At 40.4% G+C, this 24,331-nt stretch overlaps 1 protein-coding gene across 10 annotated transcripts in view; it reads left to right on the top strand.

The window, feature by feature from the left end:
* Nucleotides 1-24,331, top strand: part of PECAM1 (platelet and endothelial cell adhesion molecule 1) — a 40,571-nt gene that overhangs the window by 6,456 nt on the left and 9,784 nt on the right. For 2 of the 10 annotated variants that reach the window (XM_074889175.1, XM_074889174.1), the window contains exons 8-14: nt 3,162-3,443; nt 3,851-3,958; nt 4,821-4,848; nt 11,948-12,018; nt 12,702-12,758; nt 15,137-15,205; nt 20,338-20,394. In XM_074889175.1, coding sequence (XP_074745276.1) covers nt 3,162-3,443; nt 3,851-3,958; nt 4,821-4,848; nt 11,948-12,018; nt 12,702-12,758; nt 15,137-15,205; nt 20,338-20,394 — 672 coding nt within the window. Of the gene's footprint in view, nt 1-3,161; nt 3,444-3,850; nt 3,959-4,820; nt 4,849-5,046; nt 11,428-11,947; nt 12,019-12,701; nt 12,759-15,136; nt 15,206-20,337; nt 20,395-24,331 lie in introns of those variants that run through there. The other 8 variants (XM_074889179.1, XM_074889177.1, XM_074889178.1 and 5 more) reach the window with 5 other exon arrangements.

Genomic DNA, 24,331 nt, shown 5'->3' with positions numbered 1-24,331 from the left:
TTAATAATCCCTCTAAATACCTCTGTTATTAGTTGCAGTTTTCAGAGGCACTGAGCATATGTTCAACACCAGAAGCTGCAGTTGCTAAGTAGCTCTGAAAGTCAGACTATTATTATGCCTTATTAGCAACTAGGAGTTACTGCACGTGAGCAAAGTCTCTGATCTCTTCACACAAATATGTGTGAAGTAGAAAAGGAAAATTTCTCTGCCCATGAAGGAAGATGGTAGCTGAAGCTTTAAAAATAAGAGGAATTGGAAGCCCACAGAAGAAAGCATGATGTCTGATATACTCTGGGAATCTTAGCAGTACTTCAAGAAGGGGAATGCAAGTGAAAAAGCTGTGATTTGCAAATGTGCTATTGGCAGATATGAAGAGAAACCGAAGCATATAATAATTCTGTAGTAGGCATGTAAGACCGGTGTCAGGACTGATAACTCTTAAAACGTGTGTGTGGTTTCCCCTGTCATTATGCGTGTAAGGGAGCGTCTTGTCTTCGTAGGATTTTTTAACCAGTATACTGTGTTTCTGTAGATTCGTTTGGTGCACTCAAAGCAGATGGTAGCGAGGTTTCATGTGACAGTTCCTGGTTTAGATCCTAGTGGTTCAAAGGTTTGGCTCAAGAAAATTCTGTCACTGATTTACGTATGTTCTGTCCCCATCACAAGCAGTTCCCTGTGTACCCAAAGAACTTATTTGTTAACAATAGGTTTTACAATCGGCCTTAAGGAAATTTCTTGGATATCCTGTACCCAAGATATGGATTGTACCTTGAATTTAATTTGAAAATCTAAGATAATTGTAGACAATGGGGTAGCTGATTGAGGAGGCATACTGAAGCCTTCTGCACTAGATGAAGGTCCCTAATAGTTGCAGGCTTCATGTTGACAGATACTGTCTTGTTGGGGTTCATCTTTAATAGTGAGTGAGGTAAGCAGAAATATTAGTCTCCTACCCAAGTGGAAATAAAGCACTGATTGTGGCTGCTGCTCCTGGAGGACCTGAAAATATTCTTAATCTACAGAAGGAACCAACTAATTGTAGGTATTGACCTTTTATTAAAGGAAATAATAATTTGCCTGTAACATCTTCAAAATATTTATCTGCTCAGTAGCATCACCTCTACCTTACTCGATTCAGAGTTGGTCAGTTTTGTCAGTCTGATGTAAAAAAAATGGACTATTTTGGTAGTGGTTTGGCAATATGTGGTGAAAGGTAAGTAGAGCTGTGTATCCTGTCCATGTTGCTAGCACCTATGTCGATGTTGTTTGAGCAGATAGTAACCGCATACAGCTATTGGAAAAAAAGAGTTCTTTGGGACTGTAAGTAAGGGAATTGGTGATGGCAAATCCACTTGTAGAGCCCTTTTAACCCATATCCTTGGCTCCTTGCTATTTTCTTGAATGTATCAGCAGTATTTTAGGTTTACCTAACCTGATTACAGCAAAGTAGTACAGGACCAGGGCAGAAGTCTGTTCCTGACCTATTGAAGAGAAAATCTCTCTCTACCAACGAGTTTTCAGTTTTGTGTCCTGGCTTGAACCTGAATTGTGTTGGTTTTAATAAGACAACTTTGTGGTTAACAGGCTGGTTTTTCTCTGAGCTTTGACATTGAGATGTATATGGCTAGAACAGATACATCCAGAATTGTTGCATTTCTTCTGAGTCAGTTGGATTATTGCAGAGTTGAAGGACATGCTCTCTACTCTCTGAGCCCCCAAACAGGTCTTTGAATACAGTATTTGCATTTGCCTAGATATAGAAGTAGGACTGGACCTTAAGTTCATCAGTTCCACCAGGATGTGTGTTGCTAACACTAGAGAGAAGCTGAATGATAGAACTCTGAAGAGATTTGTCCAGTGAGATTTAAAGTCAAGATAATTTGAAATAACAAGTAACAAATAAACAAATCCAAAGCATAATCTTAGTCCACTAACAAGTGGGTATTTCTTTGCTGGAACTAGTGTATCCCAGCTGTTAGAGCAGTGGTTCACGATATACTGGGACACTGTTTGGAAGTTCTGAATAGAAGGCCACATTTTGGAGCCTGGTGAGCCAGCCTTCTGCAGTCCACCACTCCTGAGGTGGTGACTTCGAATTCTCTGTATTCTGGCCTTTCTGTCTGTACCAGATCTCAAAAAAGACTTGTTTTATAGAGTGATTCTCTCTACGATGGGATCAGTCATAGTAATCCACATCTTAATTCTAATTCTGTTTCCTGCTTCCTATCTAATACAAATACAGCTTTCATGACTAGCAGCTTTTCCTATCAGATTTGGTTTCCTCCTTCTTCTGTATCAGTGTTGCCTTAATGACTCCTCCTTTACATCTGCCTTGTGTTATCCATGACCCTGCCCCAAACACATTTATAATATTTCCAGAGAAATTTTGTTTAGTGATTTTTAGCAAAACAGATGCTACATATCCCAAACATTTTGTGAAGCTACTAACATTCTACATGCCTTACATCGCAGAATGTATGTACATTTTCTTCCCCAGATGATTATAAGTGCTGATGCTCATCTGCTCCTATGCTAGCTCTGTATACGCTAATATACTTCATTTGTAAACCAGCAAACTTAAAAACTGTATTTTGGCTAATAACTGTATTTCTTACAACTTGTTTAAATGCAAACTAACTTCTCTCACTGTGTTTGCTATATTCTGTAACCATTAGAATGGGGACTGGCTTATGCCTTTGGTCCATTATCTGCTGATATTTACTGTTGTACATTAAAGAGTACAAGAAAGATATAATACAATTAGCATAAAATAGCATACCTCTGCATAACTATGTAAATAACTACAGTTCAATTTATAATATTGAACTGCTGACTGATTATTTCTGAAAATTAAATAATCTGTAGGTTGGGGTCTGAGGGGCATCCAAAGGAGTTTAAGAAAAGAGGCTGACTGACTTCTGTACAATGGAGATAGTTTCCTTCTGTGTCTGCTTTGTTTCTTTATAGTGCCCTCTCTATTTCTGGGTGTATAAAAATATGTACTAGAGGATGCTGTCTGGCAGAGACTGTTCAGAAATATTAATACTGTTTATTCAATCTCTGTTTAACTAAGCATTAAAGCAAGTATTTCTACAGTATTTGATCATCAGAGTTATTTCTAATAGTGCTAATATTGATTTTCTTTGTGCCTTCCTCTGTAGTACCAATCAGAAGTGCCAGCTTGGGCAGTATTCCGTATGGAGAAGTGGAAGATGGCCGTGAGACTACTTTTCTCTGCTCTGTGAAAGAAGGATCTTGGCCAATCCACTTCAGGATTTTTAGAAAAACTGATCATGAAGTTCTTCTGTTTGAAACAAGTGAAAATGCAGACAGAATAGTGTGGCGCAAGAAAGCAATGAACAGGCAGGACACAGGGACATATTACTGCATGGCTTCTAATCGAGCTAATGTGGATGTGAAAAGCCATCCAATAACCATCAGTGGTAAGCTAACTTTTATGATAAGCTGCATGCTATGTCATCATGACAGGTGAGGTCATGTTATATGGAATGTTACTAAGTAGAACTCCCTTACTTGTTTTTGTTCCACCATTGTCGGAAGTTAAACAAAGATCCGTTTACAGAGATTGTCTAACTTACATTAAAAAGTTTAAGGGGTGCTCAAAAGCCAAAGGAGCCAGATGCAAGCTAAAAGCAACCCATTGTTGTACTGAGTTTTCAGTCACAAAGGAGAGGCTCACTAGTGAACTTTGCATGCAAGTCTCCTTAAAGTTCTTCCTCAGAGTGTAAGAAGGCCAATTTGTAGTAAACTGAAAGGTCAGGAACTGCAGAAGTTGGTAATGATGACCTGCCACTGTACATACTCTCAAACATGTCTTTCTTATTTTCAGTCATCTTAGCGGTTTGGCAGAAAGGAGTCATTGCTGCATCTGTCCTAATACCTATCGCAGGAGCAGTAACTTTCGCTTCATGGTGGTTTTTGTGTAAGAAGAAAAAGGGTAATGAATGGTCCCCTTCTATTTGTTTGGTGACAAACGTATTACAGTTAAACTTGCATTTGTTTCAGGAGCAAAGGCTTGTGGGGCTGAGGCTTTAGGAGATGACTAGATATAAATTAAAAAACTAAAAATCTACCTAAAAATGCTGGGTGGCCCAAATTAAACTGCAAGTATGCTGAAGCTTTCCAAGTATATTGGACAGAATGGGAACATCTATCTAATGGTGCTGGGAAGACACTAGTGAAGCAAAGGCCAGAATCGCACTGTTCTGATGCAGTCCTAGGTCTGGAATTCAGTCCGGTGCAAGGTAGAGGCAGACAAGGCCTGAGGAGTTTTTTGATCCCTTATAGAGCTATGACAATTTGATATGGGATCCCAACTCAGGTGTAACTGAGGTACTTCTCAAGTCCTCATGAAACAAATTTAAGATTATTAGGTTGTGGGGTTATGTTTTTTTTTCTCCCCACACTGTAATACAATTTCACTTAGGGATTTGTCTTTTATCATTAAGGTATTCTCTCAGATCTTATTCTTTCATAAAATAAGTAAATCTGGTTTATCCTGTGATATGCAGTACATTACAAAGTATTTGAGAAAATTTGGAGTATCTGGATGTCCCAGACTGCTTAAATTGGCCAGGCTAAAGTCTGGGGTTTGGGAACTTAGGTTCTCTGTGAAAAAGACATTTAAGGGACCTTGGTGATAAGCAGGATGTAGGACACTAGGTAATTAATCTTGTGATAGCCAAGAGAAATTATTCTGACTTGGGTAGATAATCACTATATTTTTGGTTTGATTTTTACTTTTAAATTCTTTTACTTGTGCAGTCTATTAATAGATGCTTTTATTTTTCTCTATCAAGCTAAAGGACCATCCATGGAGATGTCTGGGTAAGATGGCTTGCTTTTTGGTAATGGTGAAGTATTTCTCTTTAAAGATGTCCTGGTTTCAGCTGGGATAGAGTTAATTTTCTTCCCAGTAGCTAGTACAGTGCTGTGGTTTGGATTTAGTGTGAGAATAATGTTGATAACACACTGATGGTTTAGTTGTTGCTAAGTAGCGCTTATCCTAAATTAAGGTTTTTTCAGTTTCCCATGCTCTGCCAGCAAGCAGGTGCACAAGAAGCTGGGGAGCAGCATGGCCAGGAGAGCTGACCCGAACTAGCCAGAGGGCTATTCCGTACCATAGAATGTCGTTCTTGGTATAGAAACTGGGGGGAGCTGGCTGGGAGGGGTGGATCGCTGCTTGGACATTGGTCAGTGGGTGGTGAGCAATTGCATTGTGCATCACTTGTCTTTTCTTGGGTTTTATTTCTCTCTCTTTTTGTTATATTCACTTTCATTACTGTTATTGTTATTCTTGCATTTTTAAATTATTGTTATTATTTTATTTTATTTTATGTTAGTTATTAAACTGTTCTTATCTCATCCTGCGGTTTTTACTTTTTTTCCGGTTCTCCCCATCCCACTGGGAGGAGGGAGGAGGGAGCAAGTGGCTGTGTGGTGCTTAGTTGCTGGCTGGGATTAAACCACGACGGTCCTTTTTGGCGCCTAGCATGAGGCTTGAAGGGTTGAGATAACGACAGATCTGATCAGAGTGTATTAAACCAAATTTGTTAGAAGTATTCATTGTGTTGGTTTAATAGTCACTGGTCACAATGTTGATTAATTTGCTTCAAAGTTGGTGTGATTGTTTTAAAAGTTGTGTTATGTAATACCTTACTTGCAGTATACTCTCCCTGTTGTGCTGTTCATCGTCAGTGGGAACTGGGGTAAAGTTATCATATTGTTCTTTGCAACACTGGTTTGTGATATGATAGAATTGCTCGTCGTGAAAATAACCTGGTATTTGTACTCAGCACTGCTGTCACCTATGTACTTTGGGAGCCATCTATTGGAAACTATTAATAAGTACACCTTTTACCTTTTCTTGGAAAGCCAGCCTATAGAGGAGACATCTTCCCACATCTTCCCCTTCTCGACCAGGCTAATTAAAATAGCATTTGAAAATTTTAAATATCCTTGGGATGTTGAAACAGTCCTTTTGCTAGTAACCCTGAATGTGGTTCAGATCCTGTTTAGGGTTAAACAACTATTTCAGAACACCACCCAAAGATAAACCCCTGTGATAGGTATTGCAGCTACTCAGACCCTGTTGACAGACACTCTGGCTACTTGGACCCCAGTGACAGGCACTATGGCTACTCAGACTCTGGCAATAGGTGATACAGCTGTACCAGAGAATCAACCAGTGCCAGTATCAGTTGCCCCTATACAGAAGAAGAGATATAAAAAATTAGTTCACATACTGAGGGATGAAGATGAATCAGGGTCATCATGAGAACAGGAGGAAGAGACAGAACCAGAGGTTCTGATCCCTATCCCTGAGTGACCTATGAGGTATGTGAAAAGATTTCAGCTGTCGTCCAGGTGAGCACATTATCACTTGGCTGCTCTGGTGCTGGGATAACAGGGCCAATAGCTTGGAATTTGAGGGTAAGGAAGCCAAGCAGCTGAGATCCCTGTCTAGGGAAGGGGGCATTGACAAAGCAATTAGAAAAAAGACACAAGCCCTCAGCCTCTGGAGGTGACTTGTGTTGAGCGTGAAGGAAAGGTACCCCTTCAAGAAAGATGTTGTATGTCAACGAGGCAAGCGGACCGCTATGGAGAGAGGTATCCAATACTTGAGGGAATTAGCCATGTGGGAGATAGTTTATTATGACCCGGACAATGCGCAGTTACCCACAGATCCAGAGGAAGTCCAGTGCACACAATACACGTGGCAGAAGTTTGTATGGAGCGCACCATTATCGCATGCCAGTGCATCGGTAGTAATGGCCTGGAAAGACGAAGAGGCACCAACGGTGGATGATGTGGCTCACCAGCCATGGTGATATGGAGAAAACCTCTCTTCCTCCCTCGTCACAGCTGTGGAGAAACTGTCCTGAGAGTTTCAGCAATTCGAAAAGGGTATGTCCTGATCCCCACCTGTATGGACCAGTATCTCATCTATTAAGAGTAAGTGTGTCCCTGCTCAACAGAGAGAATATAGAAGGTACACACCATGGGATACCCTGTGGTTTTACTTGCGGAATCATGGAGAGGACATGAGGAAGTGGGATGGAAAACCTACCTTGATCCTAGATGCATGGGTACGTGAATTAAGTGAGTTGCAAGGAAGAACAATCACAAATGGGACTTCTTCCAGAAAAATTGGTGCTGCAGTCTCTGGTGGGCTGTGTGAGCAGTGTGCCAGACAGAGCGGAAGGGCTGATCTTACTCCTATAGAAGGAATTCTAATCTGTTTTTACAAGAAGTGAGTGGAGAATTCTGTGACCAGGATTAGAGGGGCCCTGCCTCCAGCCAGTGGAGGAGAGGGACAACTGCCTTTACTGGACTGTGTGGATCCTGTGGCACATCAGACCCACAGGAGTACAAGGCTCTAGTAGATACCGGTGCACAGTGTACGCTAATGCCATCAAGCTATAAAGGGGTAGAATCTGTTTGTATTTCTGGTGTGATGGGGGGATCCCAACAGCTGACTGCACTGGAGGCTGAAATAACCCAAACTGGGAATGAGTGGCAAAAACACCCTGTTGTGACTGGCACAGAGGCCCCTTGTATACTTGGCATAGACTATCTCAGGAGAGGGTATTTCAGGGACCCAAAATGGTACCAGTGGGCCTTTGGTATAGCTGCCTTGGAGACGGAGGAAATTGAACAGTTGTCCACTTTGCCCAGTCTCTCAGAAGATCCTTCATGGGATTACTGAGGGTTGAAGAACAACAGGTGCCAATCACTACCACAACGGTGCACCAGTGGCAATATCACACCAACCAAGACTCCCTGATTTCCATCCATACGTTGATCTGTTGACTGGAGAGCCATGGGGTGATCAGCAGGACTTGCTCACCCTTTAACAGCCCCATATGGCCAGTGCAAATGTCTAACAGAGTGGAGACTAACAGTAGACTACTGTGGCCTGATGAAGTCATGCCACCGATGAGTGCTGCCATGCCAGAGATGCTAGAACTTCAATACAAGTTGGAGTCAAAGGCAGCCAAGTGGTATGCCACAAATGATATCACTAAAGCATTTTTCTCAATCCCTTTGGCAGCAGACTGCTGGCCACAGTTTGCTTTCACTTGGAGGGGTGTCCAGTACACCTGGAATCAACTGTCCTGGGGGTGGAAACACAGCCCCACCACTTGCCATGGACTGATCCAGACTGTATTGGAACATGGTGAAGCTCTGGAGCACCTGCAGTAAATCAATGACATCATTGTATGGGGCAACACAGCAGAAGAAGTTTTTGACAAAGGGGAGAAAATAATCCAAATTCTTCTGAAAGCCAGTTTCACCATGAAACCAAGTAAGGTTAAGAGACCTGCACAGGAGATCTAGTTTATAGGAATCAAATGGCTGGATGGATGTTGTCACATCTCAATGGATGCAATCAACAAAATAGGAGTTATGTCTCCACCGACTAGTAAAAAAGAAACACAAGCTTTCTTAGGCGTTGTGGGTTTTTGGAGAATGCATATTCCAAATTCTGATTGTAAGCCCTCTCTGTCAAATGACTCGGAAGAAGAATGATTTTAAATGAGGCCCTGAGCAACAACAAGCCCTTGAACACATTAAATAGGAGATTGTTCACATAGTAGCCCTTGTGCCAGTCCAGACAGGACAAGATGTTAAAAATGTGCTCTACACTGCATCCAAGGAGAATGGCCCTACCCGGAGTCCCTGGCAGAAAGCACTGGGAGAGACCTGAGGTCAACCCCTGGGGTTTTGGAGTCAGGGATATCAAGGATCTGAAACCCTCCATACTCCAACTGGAAAGACGATATTAGCAGCATATGAAGGAGTTCGAGCTGCCTCAGAAGTGGTTGGTACTGAAACATAGTTCCTATTAACCCCGATTGCTGGTGCTGGGCTGAGTGTTCAAAGGGAAGGTCCCTTCTACACATCGTGCAACTGATGCTGCGTGGAGTAAGTGGGTTGCACTGATCGCACAATGGATTTGAATAGGAAACTCTAGTCACCCAGGAATTTTAGAAGTGATCATGGACTGGTGAGAGGGCAAAGATTTTGGAATGTCACCAGAAGAGGGGCTGATGTGGCTGAAGAGTCCCCACTGTATAATAAACTTCCAGAAAATGGGAAGGAATATGCCCTGTGTACTGATGGATCCTGTCACACTGCGGGAAGGCATCAGAGGTGGAAGGCAGCTGTATGGAGTCCCCTGCAACAAGTTGCAGAAACTGCGGAAGGAGAAGGTGAATTGAGTCAGTTTGCAGAAGTGAAAGCCTTTCAGCTGGCTTCACACATTGCTGAACGAGAAGAATGGCCAATACATTTTCTCTATACTGATTCATGGATGGTGGCAAATGCTCTGTGGTTGCAGCAATGGAAGCAGAGTAACTGGCAACAAAGAGGTAAACCCACCTGGGCTGCCACATTGTGGCAAGATATTGCTGCCTGGCTAGAGAACCTGGTTGTGAAAGTGCACCACGTAGATGCTCATGTACCCAAGAGTCGGGCCACTGAAGAACATCAAAACAGCCAACAGGTGCATCAGGCTGCTAAAGCTGAAGTGGCTCAGGTAGATCCGGATTGGCAACATAAGGGTGAATTATTTATGGCTTGGTGGGCCCGTAACACCTCAGGCCATCAGGAAGGAGATGCAACATATAGATGGGCTTGTGATCGAGGGGTGGACCTGACCATGGACGCTATTGCACAGGTAATCCATGAATGTGAAACATGTGCTGCGATCAAGCAAGCCAAGCAGTTAAAGCCTCTGTGGTGTGGAGGACAATGGCTCAAATATAAATATGGGGAGACCTGGCAGGTTGATTATATCACACTCCCACAAACCTGCCAAGGCAAGTGCAATGTGCTTACAATGGTGGAAGCAGCCACCGGATGGCTGGAAACATATCCTGTGCCTCATGCCGCTGCCCAGAACACTATCCTGGGCCTTGAAAAGCAAGTCTTGTCGTGACATGGCACCCCAGAAGGAACTGAGTCAGACAACGGGACTCATTTCTGAAAGCACCTCATAGACACTAGGGCCAAGGAGCATGGCATTGAGTGGGTATATCACATCCCCCATCATGTGCCAGCCTCTGGGAAAATCAAATGATACAATGGACTGTTAAAGGCTACGCTGAGAGAAATGGGTGCTGGGACCTTCAAACACTAGGATACACATTTAGCAAAAGCCACCTGGTTAGCCAACACTAGAGTATCTGTCAGTCGAGCTGGCCTTGCCCAATCAGAACTTTTACCTACTGTAGAAGGGGATAAAGTTCCCATAGTACACAAAAATTATGCTAGGGAAAACAAGCTGGGTTATTCCTGCCTCAGGCAAAGGCAAAGCTGTTCAAGGGGTTGCTTTTGCTCAAGGACCAGGGTGTACTTGGTGGGTGACATGGAACGACAGGGAAGTCCAATGTCTGCTTCAAGGGGATTTGATTTTAGGTGAGAATAGCCAATAAATTCTATGATGTTAATTGCTATATAACCCTGCAACTGTATATCATCATTACTATAATTGTTATATGCTATATTAAAGGTATTACAGTAAGAATCACTTAGATTAATGAAGAATGAACTTTGATAAAACCGAGCAAAGTGCAGTAGTGCTGGAACCAGAACTGACTTCAGCATGTAACAGTCCAAAACTGCACACCATCCTCCTGCTGCGCCCAGCGTCACCCGCCCGCTGCACCGCACCGAAGCCCGATCCTGTTTGGCCAACTGAGCAGACTTCGCACCATCCCTCCTGCCCAGACAGACTGTTATGACAGATGGACCCCAAAGTCATGGACTGAATGACCTCAACAGACATTTTATAGGGATGTCCCATAGACTGTGGGAATGATAACTGTGTGTATATATTAAGAAACAAGAAAAGTGGTGGTGATTAACTGGGATGTACTGGAAAGTGTGGGACCTGGGCATGGCATAAATGGTATAGAATAAGGGGTGGATATTGTCCTGGTTTTGGCTGGGATAGAGTTAATTTTCTTCCCAGTAGCTGGTACAGTGCTGTGGTTTGGGTTTAGTGTGAGAATAATGTTGATAACACACTGATGGTTTAGTTGTTGCTAAGTAGCGCTTATCCTAAATTAAGGATTTTTCAGTTTCCCATGCTCTGCCAGCAAGCAGGTGCACAAGAAGCTGGGAGGGAGCATGGCCAGGAGAGCTGACCCGAACTAGCCAGAGGGCTATTCCGTACCATAGAATGTCATGCTCGGTATAGAAACTGGGGGCAGTTGGCTGGGAGGGGTGGATCGCTGCTTGGACATTGGTCAGTGGGTGGTGAGCAATTGCATTGTGCATCACTTGTCTTTTCTTGGGTTTTATTTCTCTCTCTTTTTGTTACATTCCTTTTCATTATTATTTTTTTAAATTATTGTTATTATTCTATTTTATGTTAGTTATTAAACTGTTCTTATCTCAGCCTGCAATTTTTTTTTTCTATTCTCCTCCCACTGGGAGGTGGAGGAGTGAGCGAGTGGCTGCATGGTGCTTAGTTGATGGCTGGGGTTAAACCATGACAAAAGGGCTGGAGGCCTTCCACCCTATGAATATAGTTTATTATGGCACACACCTGCAGACAATAGATGGTTGTGCTTCATGTATCACCTGCTAACACAACAACAGGATGAGGAAATACTCTAAAAATAGTAAAAAAAGGCCAGCTAAGAGAAATAGAGGAATGTCAGGCCTGCATTTGTATGCATTTAGATATGGAATTAAAAATACAGAGCTCTTATTTGAGAGCTGTAAGAGGGGAACATTTTTGACCTTAAAGTTTGTTTGTACTTCTCTTAAAGACAAAGGCAAAATTTTTATTAGCTTCAACAGTTAAGAATGTGTGGTGATCAGCACAGACAATGACTGGTCTTTGCATAGCATCATGTTGTTTTATTGACTGGTTTGGGATAATTAGATCTACTTTTGTTGGTTTGCTTTTCAGTTCTGCCTTGGCTACAAACTTGACAAGTGAAAAACTGACAAGACAGCACAATGATGGAGACTACTACTCAGGTAGGATACTTTGCTGTAAGACTATTAGTGAGTTGGCTTAATTAAACATTTCTTTAAAGTTTTGGACTTACGTTGTTGCTGTTTGGATAGGACCTAGTGTTTTGGGAATACAGAGGAATACCAATAACATTCTTCCAAGTATCTTCTATCATTTTGTCTATGTACAGTTTTTTATGAGTATGTCTTATACAAAGATTAGTTTATAAGTCTGCTCAGACACTTCTACCAGGCCATCAGTTAACAATATTATAGATGGAGAAATCATGGTAAAAGAAAATTACTTTCTGGTTTTGACAGTTTTAACACAGCTGCAAGAAAATTATTTCAGAGAGGAAATTTGAGTTGTGGAACTTGGTTCTGTGAGGTGGCCACAGTATAGAGATGTTAAATTGCTGTGACTGGGCACCTTTCATTCCAGGATCTTGATGCACTTAACATGTCCACCTATCTTTGTAATTTAGAGTACCTGATACAAACAAAGTTACCCCTTGGGTGGTTTTTAGCTGATCATTTAAAAAGCCACATTCTTCCCACCTGTGTTATATGAATGTCTTAGGTGTGAATCTAAAAGTAGAATTTCTCATGTGTAAATAAGCGCATTAGGAGTTGCAGCTGTATAACTCATTTATTTGATTTGCTATAATAAATATTTAGTCAGATCAACTTTTGCTTTAATATTTTAGGATCAGGTTACATTGAAGATAGTGAAAATCACATGAAATCAACAGATGAGACTAAAGGTAATTTCATACTTAAACAATAGATTTTAAAATGATTTTATGATTGAAAGTTGTGATGTTTTCTAATGGTAGCAATCAGGATTTGATAGGTCCAGTCCATTCCTTTTTCTCTTTGATAGTGGGGAAGACTCTTTTGCTGAGCAAAATGACATTTTCCTTATGCACAGAATGACAGTGATAGGCCTCATCTACCAACTGCATTATGAAATGTAATTAGTTGTGCTGGATTCCAGGCCATCTAATGAAGGATGGTGTAAAAATACAACTTAGACTCAAAATTTTAAGTTCTGTACAACAAATATTCAGAAATTAAAAAAATAATTCTATAGACTTTTGCTTCTTTTACTTCTCTGTCCTTTCTTCATTTCTGCAGATCTTGAAATATTTAAGCATTAAACCTAAAAATAATCTATTACGAAATCTGAATAAAATAACCTGCCAAATACCTTCAGACACCATGTGGGCTAAATGTATATATCCATTAAAATGTGTCATCAAGTACTGCATCAACTAGCACATTGTATTCTTCAAGACTGGTTTTTTAAGATATTTAGTAAAAAAATAGTACTTAAATATGATGGGTATTGCCATCTGAAAGCATACTTTCTCCCATGTATTTTTGTTTTACATTGATGTGAAAGTATTCTCATGGGTTAGATGCAATTTCTGATGGCTTATAGTACATTTTGACTTGGTTGTCTATTGGGCCATGAGTTGAAAAACAGTTAGAAAAGCATCTAGTGTAACTGAAGATCAAAGTTATGCTAAAATTAATCCAGAGCATGGAACTAGGCTCCTGTATAAGCCTATATGCAACATTAGGTGTCAGGAATTTCTAATCGAGAATTCTTTGATGCAGTTCTGAGTGTGCAAGGCAGCGTTGTACCACAAAACTAAGAGAAAGGTGCTGCACTAAGTTAATTTTACAGGAAAACTTGGAAACTCTAGCTCAATGGCTCTTGTTTTTTCCATTGCAACACTATCCTACCTGTTTCAGATGAAATGGGCTCTAGTTTAATGATCTGCATGTGTGCCAGAAGTAAATGGGTTCAATCCTTACCTACTGTGTATTGGGCAGCTGCATTAAAACCAGCTAGGCTATTGCAGATCTCTCTACCAGATGTGAAAAGCAAGTCTATTATTCATATACCTCTAAAAATAACAATATCTCTTCTGCATTTGTGTGACAATAGCTTTTACTTCAGAAAGCAAAGGGAAGGAGCTTGTAGTCTGTGCATGGAAGTTACTCCATTGTGGCCTGGATAAGTCAAATTAGAACTAGAGAGACATTCTCATGCAAAGCAAACATACAGACAGCAGAAACACAGGAACATAAGGCTGTATTGATCATTCAGAATCACCGCTATTGTAGGAAGCTTGCAGTTTAAACTTTGTTATTAACTAATGCCACCTTAAACACTTTGGTTTGTTCAGCTTTTTCTTTCTTTCTTTCCTTCTTTCACCAATGCTATTGGAAGGCTGCTCCAGAATTTTGCTGTTCTAATCACTAGATCTTTCTCTAATTTCTGTTCTAAAAAATCCACAAGCAGTTCTGCAGGATTCCAGTCTGGACAACCGTTGTGGTTCCTTCCAACTTTTACAGAAATCTATTCGAAAACCATCTCCACCCTAAGGAAAAGACACAGTAGAAAGCAACAGCTGTTTCTTATGTCTGTTGTATCCAGGTAGCCAGTATTTCTTAGCTAGTAGTCTTAGCAAGTCAGGTGTCTGATCGTTGTCAGGCTTTCTGTGGGCATTGTGGCAGAGAAGCATTTTGAGGAGGAAGATGGGTTGCCATTGTAGATGTTTTATGGAGAGCTTGGAGGGCAACATAAGAGAAAAGTCCTGAAATTGCTTATTGGCAAAGCAGAAATTGAGAGTATGAGAGGTGATGAGGGAAGCCATGAAAGACTTAGAGAAGGCTTTAAATGTGAGGAAAGTGGAGAATGGGAGGTGTCCTGCCATAGCAGCTCTAGGAAAGGAGGAAAAAGTAGTAGCAGGGAGAGGAATAGAAAAGAGGAGCTGAAGCAGGAATATCGGAGAGTCTCAGATAATTCCCTGCTCCATTTGTATTGTGCTACTTTTGAAGGTGTTAAATTGAAGTGAGAATTTTAGGCATAATTTGCACATCCCAGAGTTTCAGAAATCTGGCTCGAGTTGGTCCACTGCCATTCAGATTGGGATAACCCTTAGGAATGGGTTGGCCTTACAACTCTTAGCAGAGTAACTCACACCTGCCATGAGTAGGGCCTGATCCTGCGCCTGTCAAAGTCAATGAGGACTTGTCCATCAATTTCAGTGGTAGCAGGATCAGGCCCACAGCTCAAATGGAGCATGCGGTCCTACAAAGAAACATCTTCTTGATATTTTTGGGGCAGGACCTGACCTTGAGAGTGCTGAGGTGGAGTACACTGAAGTTGAAGTATCAACGCTTGATCCTCACAGAGGTAATAAACTGTCTGGCCTCTATGGTTATGTTTTGGGAGCAACTCTGGGCATGTTGGTACTCCCTGACACTGGTCTGATACTGGCACCTGTGAATGTAAGAGCAGGTTGTGTTTTGTGTGCATGACAGTTTGATGCCAGTAACGCTCCTTAATCCAGATGATGCTGTGGCAACCATGCTGTTGTTCACCACAGCCCTTCTTCCCCTGGGATCCTCTTGTGCACTTGCCCTTCCCATCCACGTGAGGTCTGTGTGGAGCAGGGCTCCCAGCTGGAGCTGTGGCTCTGAGCAGAAGGCAGCCTGCTGTGAATCTTCATGTTACAGAGTCCAAGTTCACTGACAGCCATTTGAGGTTAGCCACAGGGTAGGATAATGGAGAGAACAGAAAGCAGTGGAATTTTCTCCTTTATAAAGGAACTGGTTGAAGGGTTAAAGCTGTAATTCACTTGTGATAGAGAAGGAAGAGAGACACCATAGATTTAGTCCCTTACTCTGCAGAGGCCTGGAGACCATTTTGTGGCACATTAATCAGAGAAATGAGAATATTGATGCCCAGATAACTTTGGCCTTCTGCCTGTAGTTCTGTGGTAACAGTAACCAGACATCATAGCATGACGTTAAGGTACATGTCTCTGCAATCTTGAAGGAGAAATATCCAGTGAAATTTATTTCCAACACCCAAATGCACACTTCAGTCATTCTGTGTCATCTGGAGATCTGTGATATCGTTATGCCCTTGTGTTGAAAGCTGCTAAATCTTTCAGAAATATACAAAAAGTTTCAAGTAGCTAAGAGTGAATAAAACCCACGAGACATGTTTATGCTATGCTCTAGCTTCTTTGCTTTAGCTGAATGAGAAGCAGACTCAGGAAGAAAGGGATAAATTTGCTTTTTCCTGGTAGGAAGAACCATTCATGCACTTCAGAGACCAAAGACATGATTGTTTAGTTTAGTAGTACAGATGTTTGGGCAAAAGTGCTCACTCTTCAAGCTTGGCAGCAGAGCTCTCCCAGAACAGCCAGTCCTCCTATTCTTTCTCTGTTTTCACTTGCTGGTATCATTCATCATAGAGTTTTCCATGTGTTCTAAGCATGCTATTTATCCACCTCTGCTAAATTCTGCACTGAGATACCGTATTTGTTGTGCTCTTTTTCAGATTTGGGCTAATACTTAATTGCTCCAACTGTATTTGAGCGTGCACTACACAATACAATGGTGTAGAATGGAAAAGATATGCTAGTGCATGATTATTTAAATTAAACGCCCTATTAAATGCAAGATCAGCATCTCTAAAAATAGCCTTTTCATCCCATTCCTGATATATAACGCTATTCCAGTATACCAGACTGAGTAGCAAGATAGTATCCATGCTATGTAGACTGAACCCCATTAAACTGCAAACTGCAAAATAATGTTTAAAAGATAGTGTGTAAATGGGATCAGATCATTTTAACAGAATGCTGTCTCTTGTTACAGACCTATGTGTGACATACAGAGCATTAATCGATTCTATAAGACCGAACTGTGCTTCAGGTATATTGAGATATGATAGCTCCCTAATCTAATTCTTTTATTGCACCCAGGACACAAGTGAATGCTTAGTAAATGCATGCTTTGGTTACCTAAATGGCAACTGCACTGCAAGTATTTAATGTGTTAATCTTTCAGAGCATCTTGAGGATGCTGCTTAAATGGAACCAGTCGTATGAGACCAAGTTGCAAGATTAATTCTTTCAGCCTTTCACTGCCTATCACAATGAGAGCAGGATAAGATTTATTCTTGGGAAAAGAGGAACAAAGCCAGGTTTTTTTATATACCCTTGTCGTAATCATGTGCACCCACAAAAATAATTCAGCCATAGGACTGTCCCAGATACTTCTGCCACATTGATGTTATTGTACACGTTTTGTTTCAAATCATAATATTCTTTCATGTCTGTCTGTGGGTTATGACCAGTCCTTCTTAGGGAACAGACCTTTCAGATTATGACCCAGCTCCAAACCCTATCGCACCTGTTTTGATTCTGTGTATTTTCTGAACGAAGACCAAGTATATCACGCTTACCTTTTCTCTGGGCATGCATATCTCATCCAGCAGGCTACATGTAGAGTCTGATTCCTTCTGTGTTTTGAGAAACTCCAGGTTTCTTTGATCTCTCAGGACTAACTTCAAATTAATGTATCTTCCCAATCATTTGTTTCTCCTGCTACTGTTGTCAATGTCAATACTAATGTTCATCTCAGGAGCGGGAGAATCGTATTTTGTGTATTGTGAAAGACTACTGCAATAAATGCTGCAGTATCTAAGCTATAACAGTAGCCTTCATGTCACTTTTGGGAATCAGGAATAATTGAATGCCACCTCAAAACAAATTACATAATTGTAGAAAGATGTACATCTTGTCTTTGACAGTAAAGAACTACTTACATTTGAAAAAAGTGAATTCACTCTGTTTTTCCAGCCATGTCTGCACTAGCTGGTCATTTCTGAAATACTTTTTAACACAGTATAATGGCCAATAGGCTAGAGCGTTAGGAACTTTATATGTACTATGCTTCTGTATGAGGAGCAAAAATCAGGGTTCATTACAGTGTTACTGATAGTGAGTGGTAAGCTTGCTAGACGAAAAATTGCACTTCTTTATTTTAAAACTTCCATGTGGGAATAACTTGATACCTACCTTTTGAAGCAGGGGTGAAGAGTCTAGACAAATATGAGGTAGACCTGGGGCTACACAGTCCAGTTCTTATTTGGGGTAGTCATAGTGGAATGTTAATTTGATATTTAAAGAGGTGGTAATTCTAGAGAATGATTAAATGGAATACTTACGGAGATTAGATGCTTGACAAAAATATAGTGCTTATCTTTTCTAAAGCTGAGTTGTGCAAAAAGATGGCAAAGTGATTTAGACCCCTTATTGTTAATCCCAGCAAAACCAAAAGCCAGTGCTAAAGTAAGATCAGGAAATATCCCTAAAGTGAGAAGGGAGAAACTGCTAATGATGGTGAGGAAGAACATGCTCCTTTTACTTTTATAGCTGGTTAGTTATCTGCAGGGTGGCAACATTATAAAGTTAGCAGGAATAAAATTCCAAATCATCCAAGTAATTTCTCCTAGTGCGTTTTTTCAGTGCTGAGATGACTTTTGGAAGATTAACAAAGAAAATAACATGGGCAGTGACATTATATCACAATTCAATGAAATGGGTCTGAAAAAAAAAAAAAGGCAAGCTAAGGAAATGCCTCCCACCAAGTCTTTCCACAGAGTCAACAGAAGTAGATTTAAGACTGTAATCTGCTAAAAAAAAGTGTTCCAAACAAAATGAGCTACCTCTCATTAAAATTCTGAGGAGATGTCTTCTTACTTCACTGGAAATTGAATTGATAATTTAAGCAATAGTCCGTAAGCATATGAAATGCACTTCAAGATCTCCAGACTATTTTGCAAAGAAAGTTCATGCCAAAACTGCAAGTTTGAAAGCTGTGATTAGGTACTTGGTGAAGTGTAACTCCTACTGTTGTTGAAATTAATAGCAGTTTTGCAACTCAATTTTGATGTGTTAGCTCCCAACATTTAAAGGATGATTAACAGAATTAAAAATTAAATTAGCTTTGGGAAATTAGAATGTGGTGTGAGAGACACTTAGGTTCTTCAGAGCGATGCAGAACAGTAACATTCCTGATTCTGAGTCTGGCTGCAGATCAGTATGTCTGAATTCTTTAAATGCTTTTTATAGCTAAAGTACAGGACTCTGTATCCAGAAATGTGAATTTTCTTTCCAGTTTCTTGCAGAGGGGGAACAACCATTTTCTTTTTTTTTTTTTTTTTTTAACTAGAAAAATCTAACTTCTTTGGTTTATTGAAGATCTACAGAAATTGGAGGTGATATTGATAGAATTCTGAGGTTTTCTCAGAGAATCAGTTTAACTGAAATGAATGAATGTTTCTAAAAGGCTTTGAATTCCTTGAACATCAAGCTCCTAGACTCTGCCTGCATAGGCCTTTATACCAAATGAAAAAAGTGGTTTCAAATGCACAGAGTTCTGGAGCACTTTGCTCTACTATGGTTGCCCAGGGATTCTTAATCTACAACCATGCAAGAAATCAAGGAAATTGTTCTAATCTCCTACTAGCCAGAGCTGTGTTTACGCTGGCCATAGAGAAGCTGAGTTCTTTCTACTTTCAGGCCCTTAGACAAGTCTTTGCCCCTTCCCTACTGGGGTAAATGCCTGTAGTTTGGTATCAGAACTCTGGGTAAGTTTTCACAGATGTCGGATAACAAAAAAGGAAGAGCTTTTTGCTTTCCATCTCCTACAAGAGCAGAGCTTTACAGGAACTTACTTGTAAATTCATGGTCTGAAAATTATGTATCTAAGACTAACATTGCATTTGTATCCCAGCTGTGTCCTTGGAGGCACAAATCTTCTCTGTCTGCTTTTTCTCCTTACTTTCTATCTTTCCACAAGCCTTCTTAGCCTTCAGTCTTGCTATGTCTGCCTGATCTCCATGCACTAATGGAAGAGTCCACCACACTGAGGAACTGAGAGGAGACCTTTCCTAGATAGCACCTAAATATAAGCTGGGCAGTGTGAAATCTGCAAATATTCCTCTGAGACATTTCACAAAGAACAGCAAATTAGATTATTTTTGTGCCCATAAGATTTAATCAAGCTAGTTGCCAAAAGGGGGTGTAGTTAGTCTTCCAAATGATAGATCTCCTTAGGTCTAGGATCCCAAAATCCTTAGAACAAATTGAAGAAGCTCTTCAAAGTGATCCAGAGAAACTCTTCTCTAGTGGTATATGTCTCTGTGAAATTAAAGCAGTATCAATTTAAGTGGAGAAGATTATTAGAATGTTAAAGTCAAATTTAGAAAGGGAAGTCTATTTTCATCATTATTTTTATATAGAGGGGGAGACATCTCCCCCTCAGAACCTTACAGTCTGGGTTTGGGGTGGGGGGTGCAGTTGCTTTTTCATACAGACTCCACAGGCTCATTGCTGCTTATGTAACTACTTCCTCTGAAAGTAAAACAGTGTGTTCTGTTTGTTTAAGGAGCTTTTCATAAGACAAACAAAAAAAAAAAAAAAAAGAAAAGAAAAGAAATTGATTTTGTGCCAATACATTTTCCAGCTCCTGTACAGAAGGGGACTGAAACAGTTTATAGTGAAATCAGAAAAGCTAATAATGGTAAGTAAGCTAGTGAAAAATTAAACACATAGAGAAAGCATTTGTATAGAGATTAGAGATAAATTTGTGACTGAATAGTTTAAAAGATAAACGCCATAAAAAGACACCCAAGTCACATAGGAACATACCAAAGGGCAGCTATGAAATCACAGGTGTCAATAAATTGTATAACACCTTCATGGTTTCTCATAAATCAATGATATTTAATGTAGTGAGATTAATATTTCTAACATCTACTTCATCAGCCCGTTTGCGCTCTACCTGCTAAGTAGTTTGGCATCTGAATCTGGAGCTGAACATGCCCTGTTAGGGATTAGGATGCTATGTTGTGTTATCTCAAACTGCTCGTGAACAACACTCTTCCTCTTAGTTGATCATGTTTGCCATGTGTTACAAAATATTGCACTGGTTTTGGATATAATGCCAGTAAATATCTATGAAGCCTCCAACAACAAACTCTAAAAACCTTTAAAGCAATATGGTCACTTCAGTAGGGTGGGTTGTTTGTGTTAAGCACCATCAAAAATTGTCTCGGATTGTACGTGCCAGCCGTTCTACCCTTCCACCTTCTGTAACACAGACTTTTGTATGCGAGCATTAGCAGCTTACTGGCAATTACTGTGTATAAATATTCTGGCAGTAATGAGTTCAGAGACAGTAGGTCAAAAGTCTTTCTTCATAGTTTGTCAAAGACTAAATCAGAAAGGATTTCCTTTCCTCTCTTTGTGTTAGGAAGTCTAGATTTGTAAATATTAGGGCTGTAAACTGCTCAGGTTTTGTCCCCATCCATGTTACCAGCTGGGCTTGTTGTGTGCCATATTTAATTTTTGATCATTGTGTTTTATTTTGCTATTTTTCTATTTTATAAGGGATTTCCCACCTGCTCTGACACAGTATTTTGTTTCTAGGGAATCTTTCATGTGAGGGTCTCCAAGTACTTTAGCAAACATTACTTAATTTTCCCCTGTGAGGACTTATAAGGCAATTTTTATCTCCGTTTTACAGCTGAGTAAACAGAGAGATTAGGTCATTTGTTTAAGGCAATGTGTTTAGAGAGTGACAACACTGGGAACAGAATTTCAGAATCCTGACTCCTGGCTTGGTGCTGAGCCTATATGTTGTAGTCATTTTTCACAGCCTTGCAGTGAAAAGCAGCATATCCTTTACACTAAAGAACAGGGCTAGGCACTTCATGTAAGATCACCTGGCAGCATCATGAGAAAAAAACAGCTCATTTTAGGGCTGAACCAAAAGGCTGCTAATGTTCTGTTTTCCAGTGAGTGTGAATTGGACCTGTGACAAGCTGCAGAAGCTGACTGCATAACCCCTCCCTTGCTTTCTGCCAAGGTGTGAAGCTGATTATTACACCTTTCATCATTTCTATTTTTGCCATAACAGAAAGTGTTGTATACTAAAAGGATGTTTTGTGAGTTGTAGTGTAAACTCAAGGTTGGTACAGCAGAGCTATAATTCAACGCTCTTATAAGACTGTACTTGCCATAAAGTGGGAACTGCAATACAATAAGATATGATTGAAAGACAGAGCTGAATTAGCCACATGATATGCAAACGCCCCTTAATCTTGCAGTCCACCTGCTCTTTTATGCGTAACATTCTACAGTTTCAGTTATTCTTGGAAACATAGTAACAGTTTATTGTTTTAATCACGTCTGTTTTTCCTGACTGATACACAGGAAAAGTGTTTCAAATAGATAAGCAGTGCATCACATAGCTATGCAGTTGCTTTGGATAGCTACATTACAGCCTATTCAAATGTAATATTTACTTTGATTTTTGATAGGCTGTGTGATTGCAAGGTGGCAAAGTATAAATGCAGTGGAGGATCCCTAGGAAACAGATCTATCTTCTTAAGTACTTTATATTAATATTAGTAAAGGCCAATTGTGAAGGAGGTTGAACATTACTAGTGGGTGCAGAAGTTGGTTTACCATTATGAGCTTCACTACTTTTGAATATTCTTTGAGATTTTTGAGCAAATGCCCAAGAGTACAGTCTACTTCAGGAAGTTAATGGTTCAGACAAATGTGTCCTCTGGGCAAATTACATTAATTTCCAGCTACACAGTTTGACAGATGTAACACCTAAGACCTATGTAACATTTTATTATTATTTGTTTGTAGCTAACTATTGTGATTTGTTTAATTAGAGTTAATCGAGTGCTTTATAAGCAATTTTTTCCTTTCAAGGAATTTCCGTGCATTCCAGAAATTGTGTCCACTAGAGAGGAAGCTGAAGAGCTGTCAGTAGTTGTTATGTCTGATGCAATAATTTGTGACTGAGCTAAAATATCTTTCCCCTTCATTCTTCTGATGGCTCTCACTGCTGTCCCCAGTAGGCAGATGCCATGTCAGTAACCAACTTCTGTATTTTGAGTTCTACAGCTATTGCTTGTCCTTATACCAAATCATGAATCCACAGTGCAGATAATGCTCTGACTTTTCCCAAGTCCCAGGCCTTTGGCAGTATGGTGAGCATCTGCCATTATTCTTTTTCTTTTTCTTTTCCTGGTGTTGGCTATGTTATCTCCTGTTACTATCATTTTAGTGTCTCCATCACACTATGGTAAGACTTCCCATCTTATCTGCTGTGCTGCTTGCTTTATTCCGAGTACCAGGCCTAAAGAGGTGTTACATTAAAGATAGATATAAACAAGCTGTCAAATGCACATTTAAAATCCCAGAAGACCTGCATGTGGTTAACTACAGTTAACCTGTTAACAGTAGGAAAAGCAGGTCATTTGCAAAATTCAAGTCTAGTCAGGTGTATTTTGATTGAAAGTCAAATAATAGTCCTGTAGATAGAGAATGTCAGTCTTTAGCTGAACACTGTATTTCCTGATATAATGAGAGGTTTAAGGAGGATGCTGATCACTAGCATTGTTTCTGGAAACAACTCAAAGAGATGAAGTTGTCCTTGCATTGTTATTGAAAGGTTAGTTTAATTCAGAGCAAGAAGATTTAGCGTTCAGGAAGTTCACCCAGGAATTGATTTAAAACCTTTTCTAAAGCAATAGGCTGTTACTTTAGTATTTTACATGAAGTACCTAAAGCTTGGAGCCTCAGCTTTAAATCAAACCTGACATCCAAATGGCAGTTTAGGGAATGGTCACAATTAGTTAACACATTTGTCTAAAACTCCTTCACACCTATCAGGATGAACTAATTTCCTTAAAATACTGCTTTTTCTGGTTGCTCTGTGAAAAGGCCAAATTATATTGAGAGTCAGGAATATCCAGCCCAGTCCCAGAGCTGTTGCTTTTTGTTCGAAAAGAACTGAGACAGTCCAAAACTTAAGCAAAACAGGCAATTGTCTAAATCAACAGACTGCCAAGGATGATAAAATGACTGTGGCCTTGCTGCTTACTTTGCCTGCACTGGAGTCCCACCAGGCTAGGCTGGCAGCTGATGCTCTTCCTGAGGGAGGGTCAGGATGTGTCAGATACTAAGTTCAGATGGGTGGGTGGAGGCTCTTTTAGATGCATGACTTACTTCCATCACACCTTTCATCCTCCCAAGAGGCAGTAGGGGCAGGAAGTCCAAGCATCTCCATACTGGTTCTTTATTTCAGCTCCCCTTCCCTCAACACTGATCCCAGTTCTTGGGGTAGCACAGTTCTGTTCATATTGCTGAGAAGACTAGAGGCAATTCCAGTTGACAGATTTCCTTATATTTTTACAGGGAACCTCTTGTGGAAGACAATGTGTTAGTACATTCTTGCTCCTTGGTGAACTCTGCCTTTGCTCTGTATCAGATCCAGAGCTCACAGAAGCCAGTGATAGGCTTCGCCCTGATCTTGATGTGTGCTGAACTGAACTCATAGTGGTTTATTGCAAGATCGTTATTCCTAATCTCTTATTAGGAAAATGGAAATCTAGTGAACAAAATGCAGAACCAACCTTTGTGCTGCTAAGTCTGGA

Source organism: Strix uralensis, chromosome 19 (assembly GCF_047716275.1).
Source record: "Strix uralensis isolate ZFMK-TIS-50842 chromosome 19, bStrUra1, whole genome shotgun sequence".
Taxonomy (NCBI): Eukaryota; Metazoa; Chordata; class Aves; order Strigiformes; family Strigidae; genus Strix; species Strix uralensis.
The sequence above is the reverse complement of the archived record's forward strand: the minus strand, read 5'-3'. Positions and strand labels throughout refer to the sequence as shown.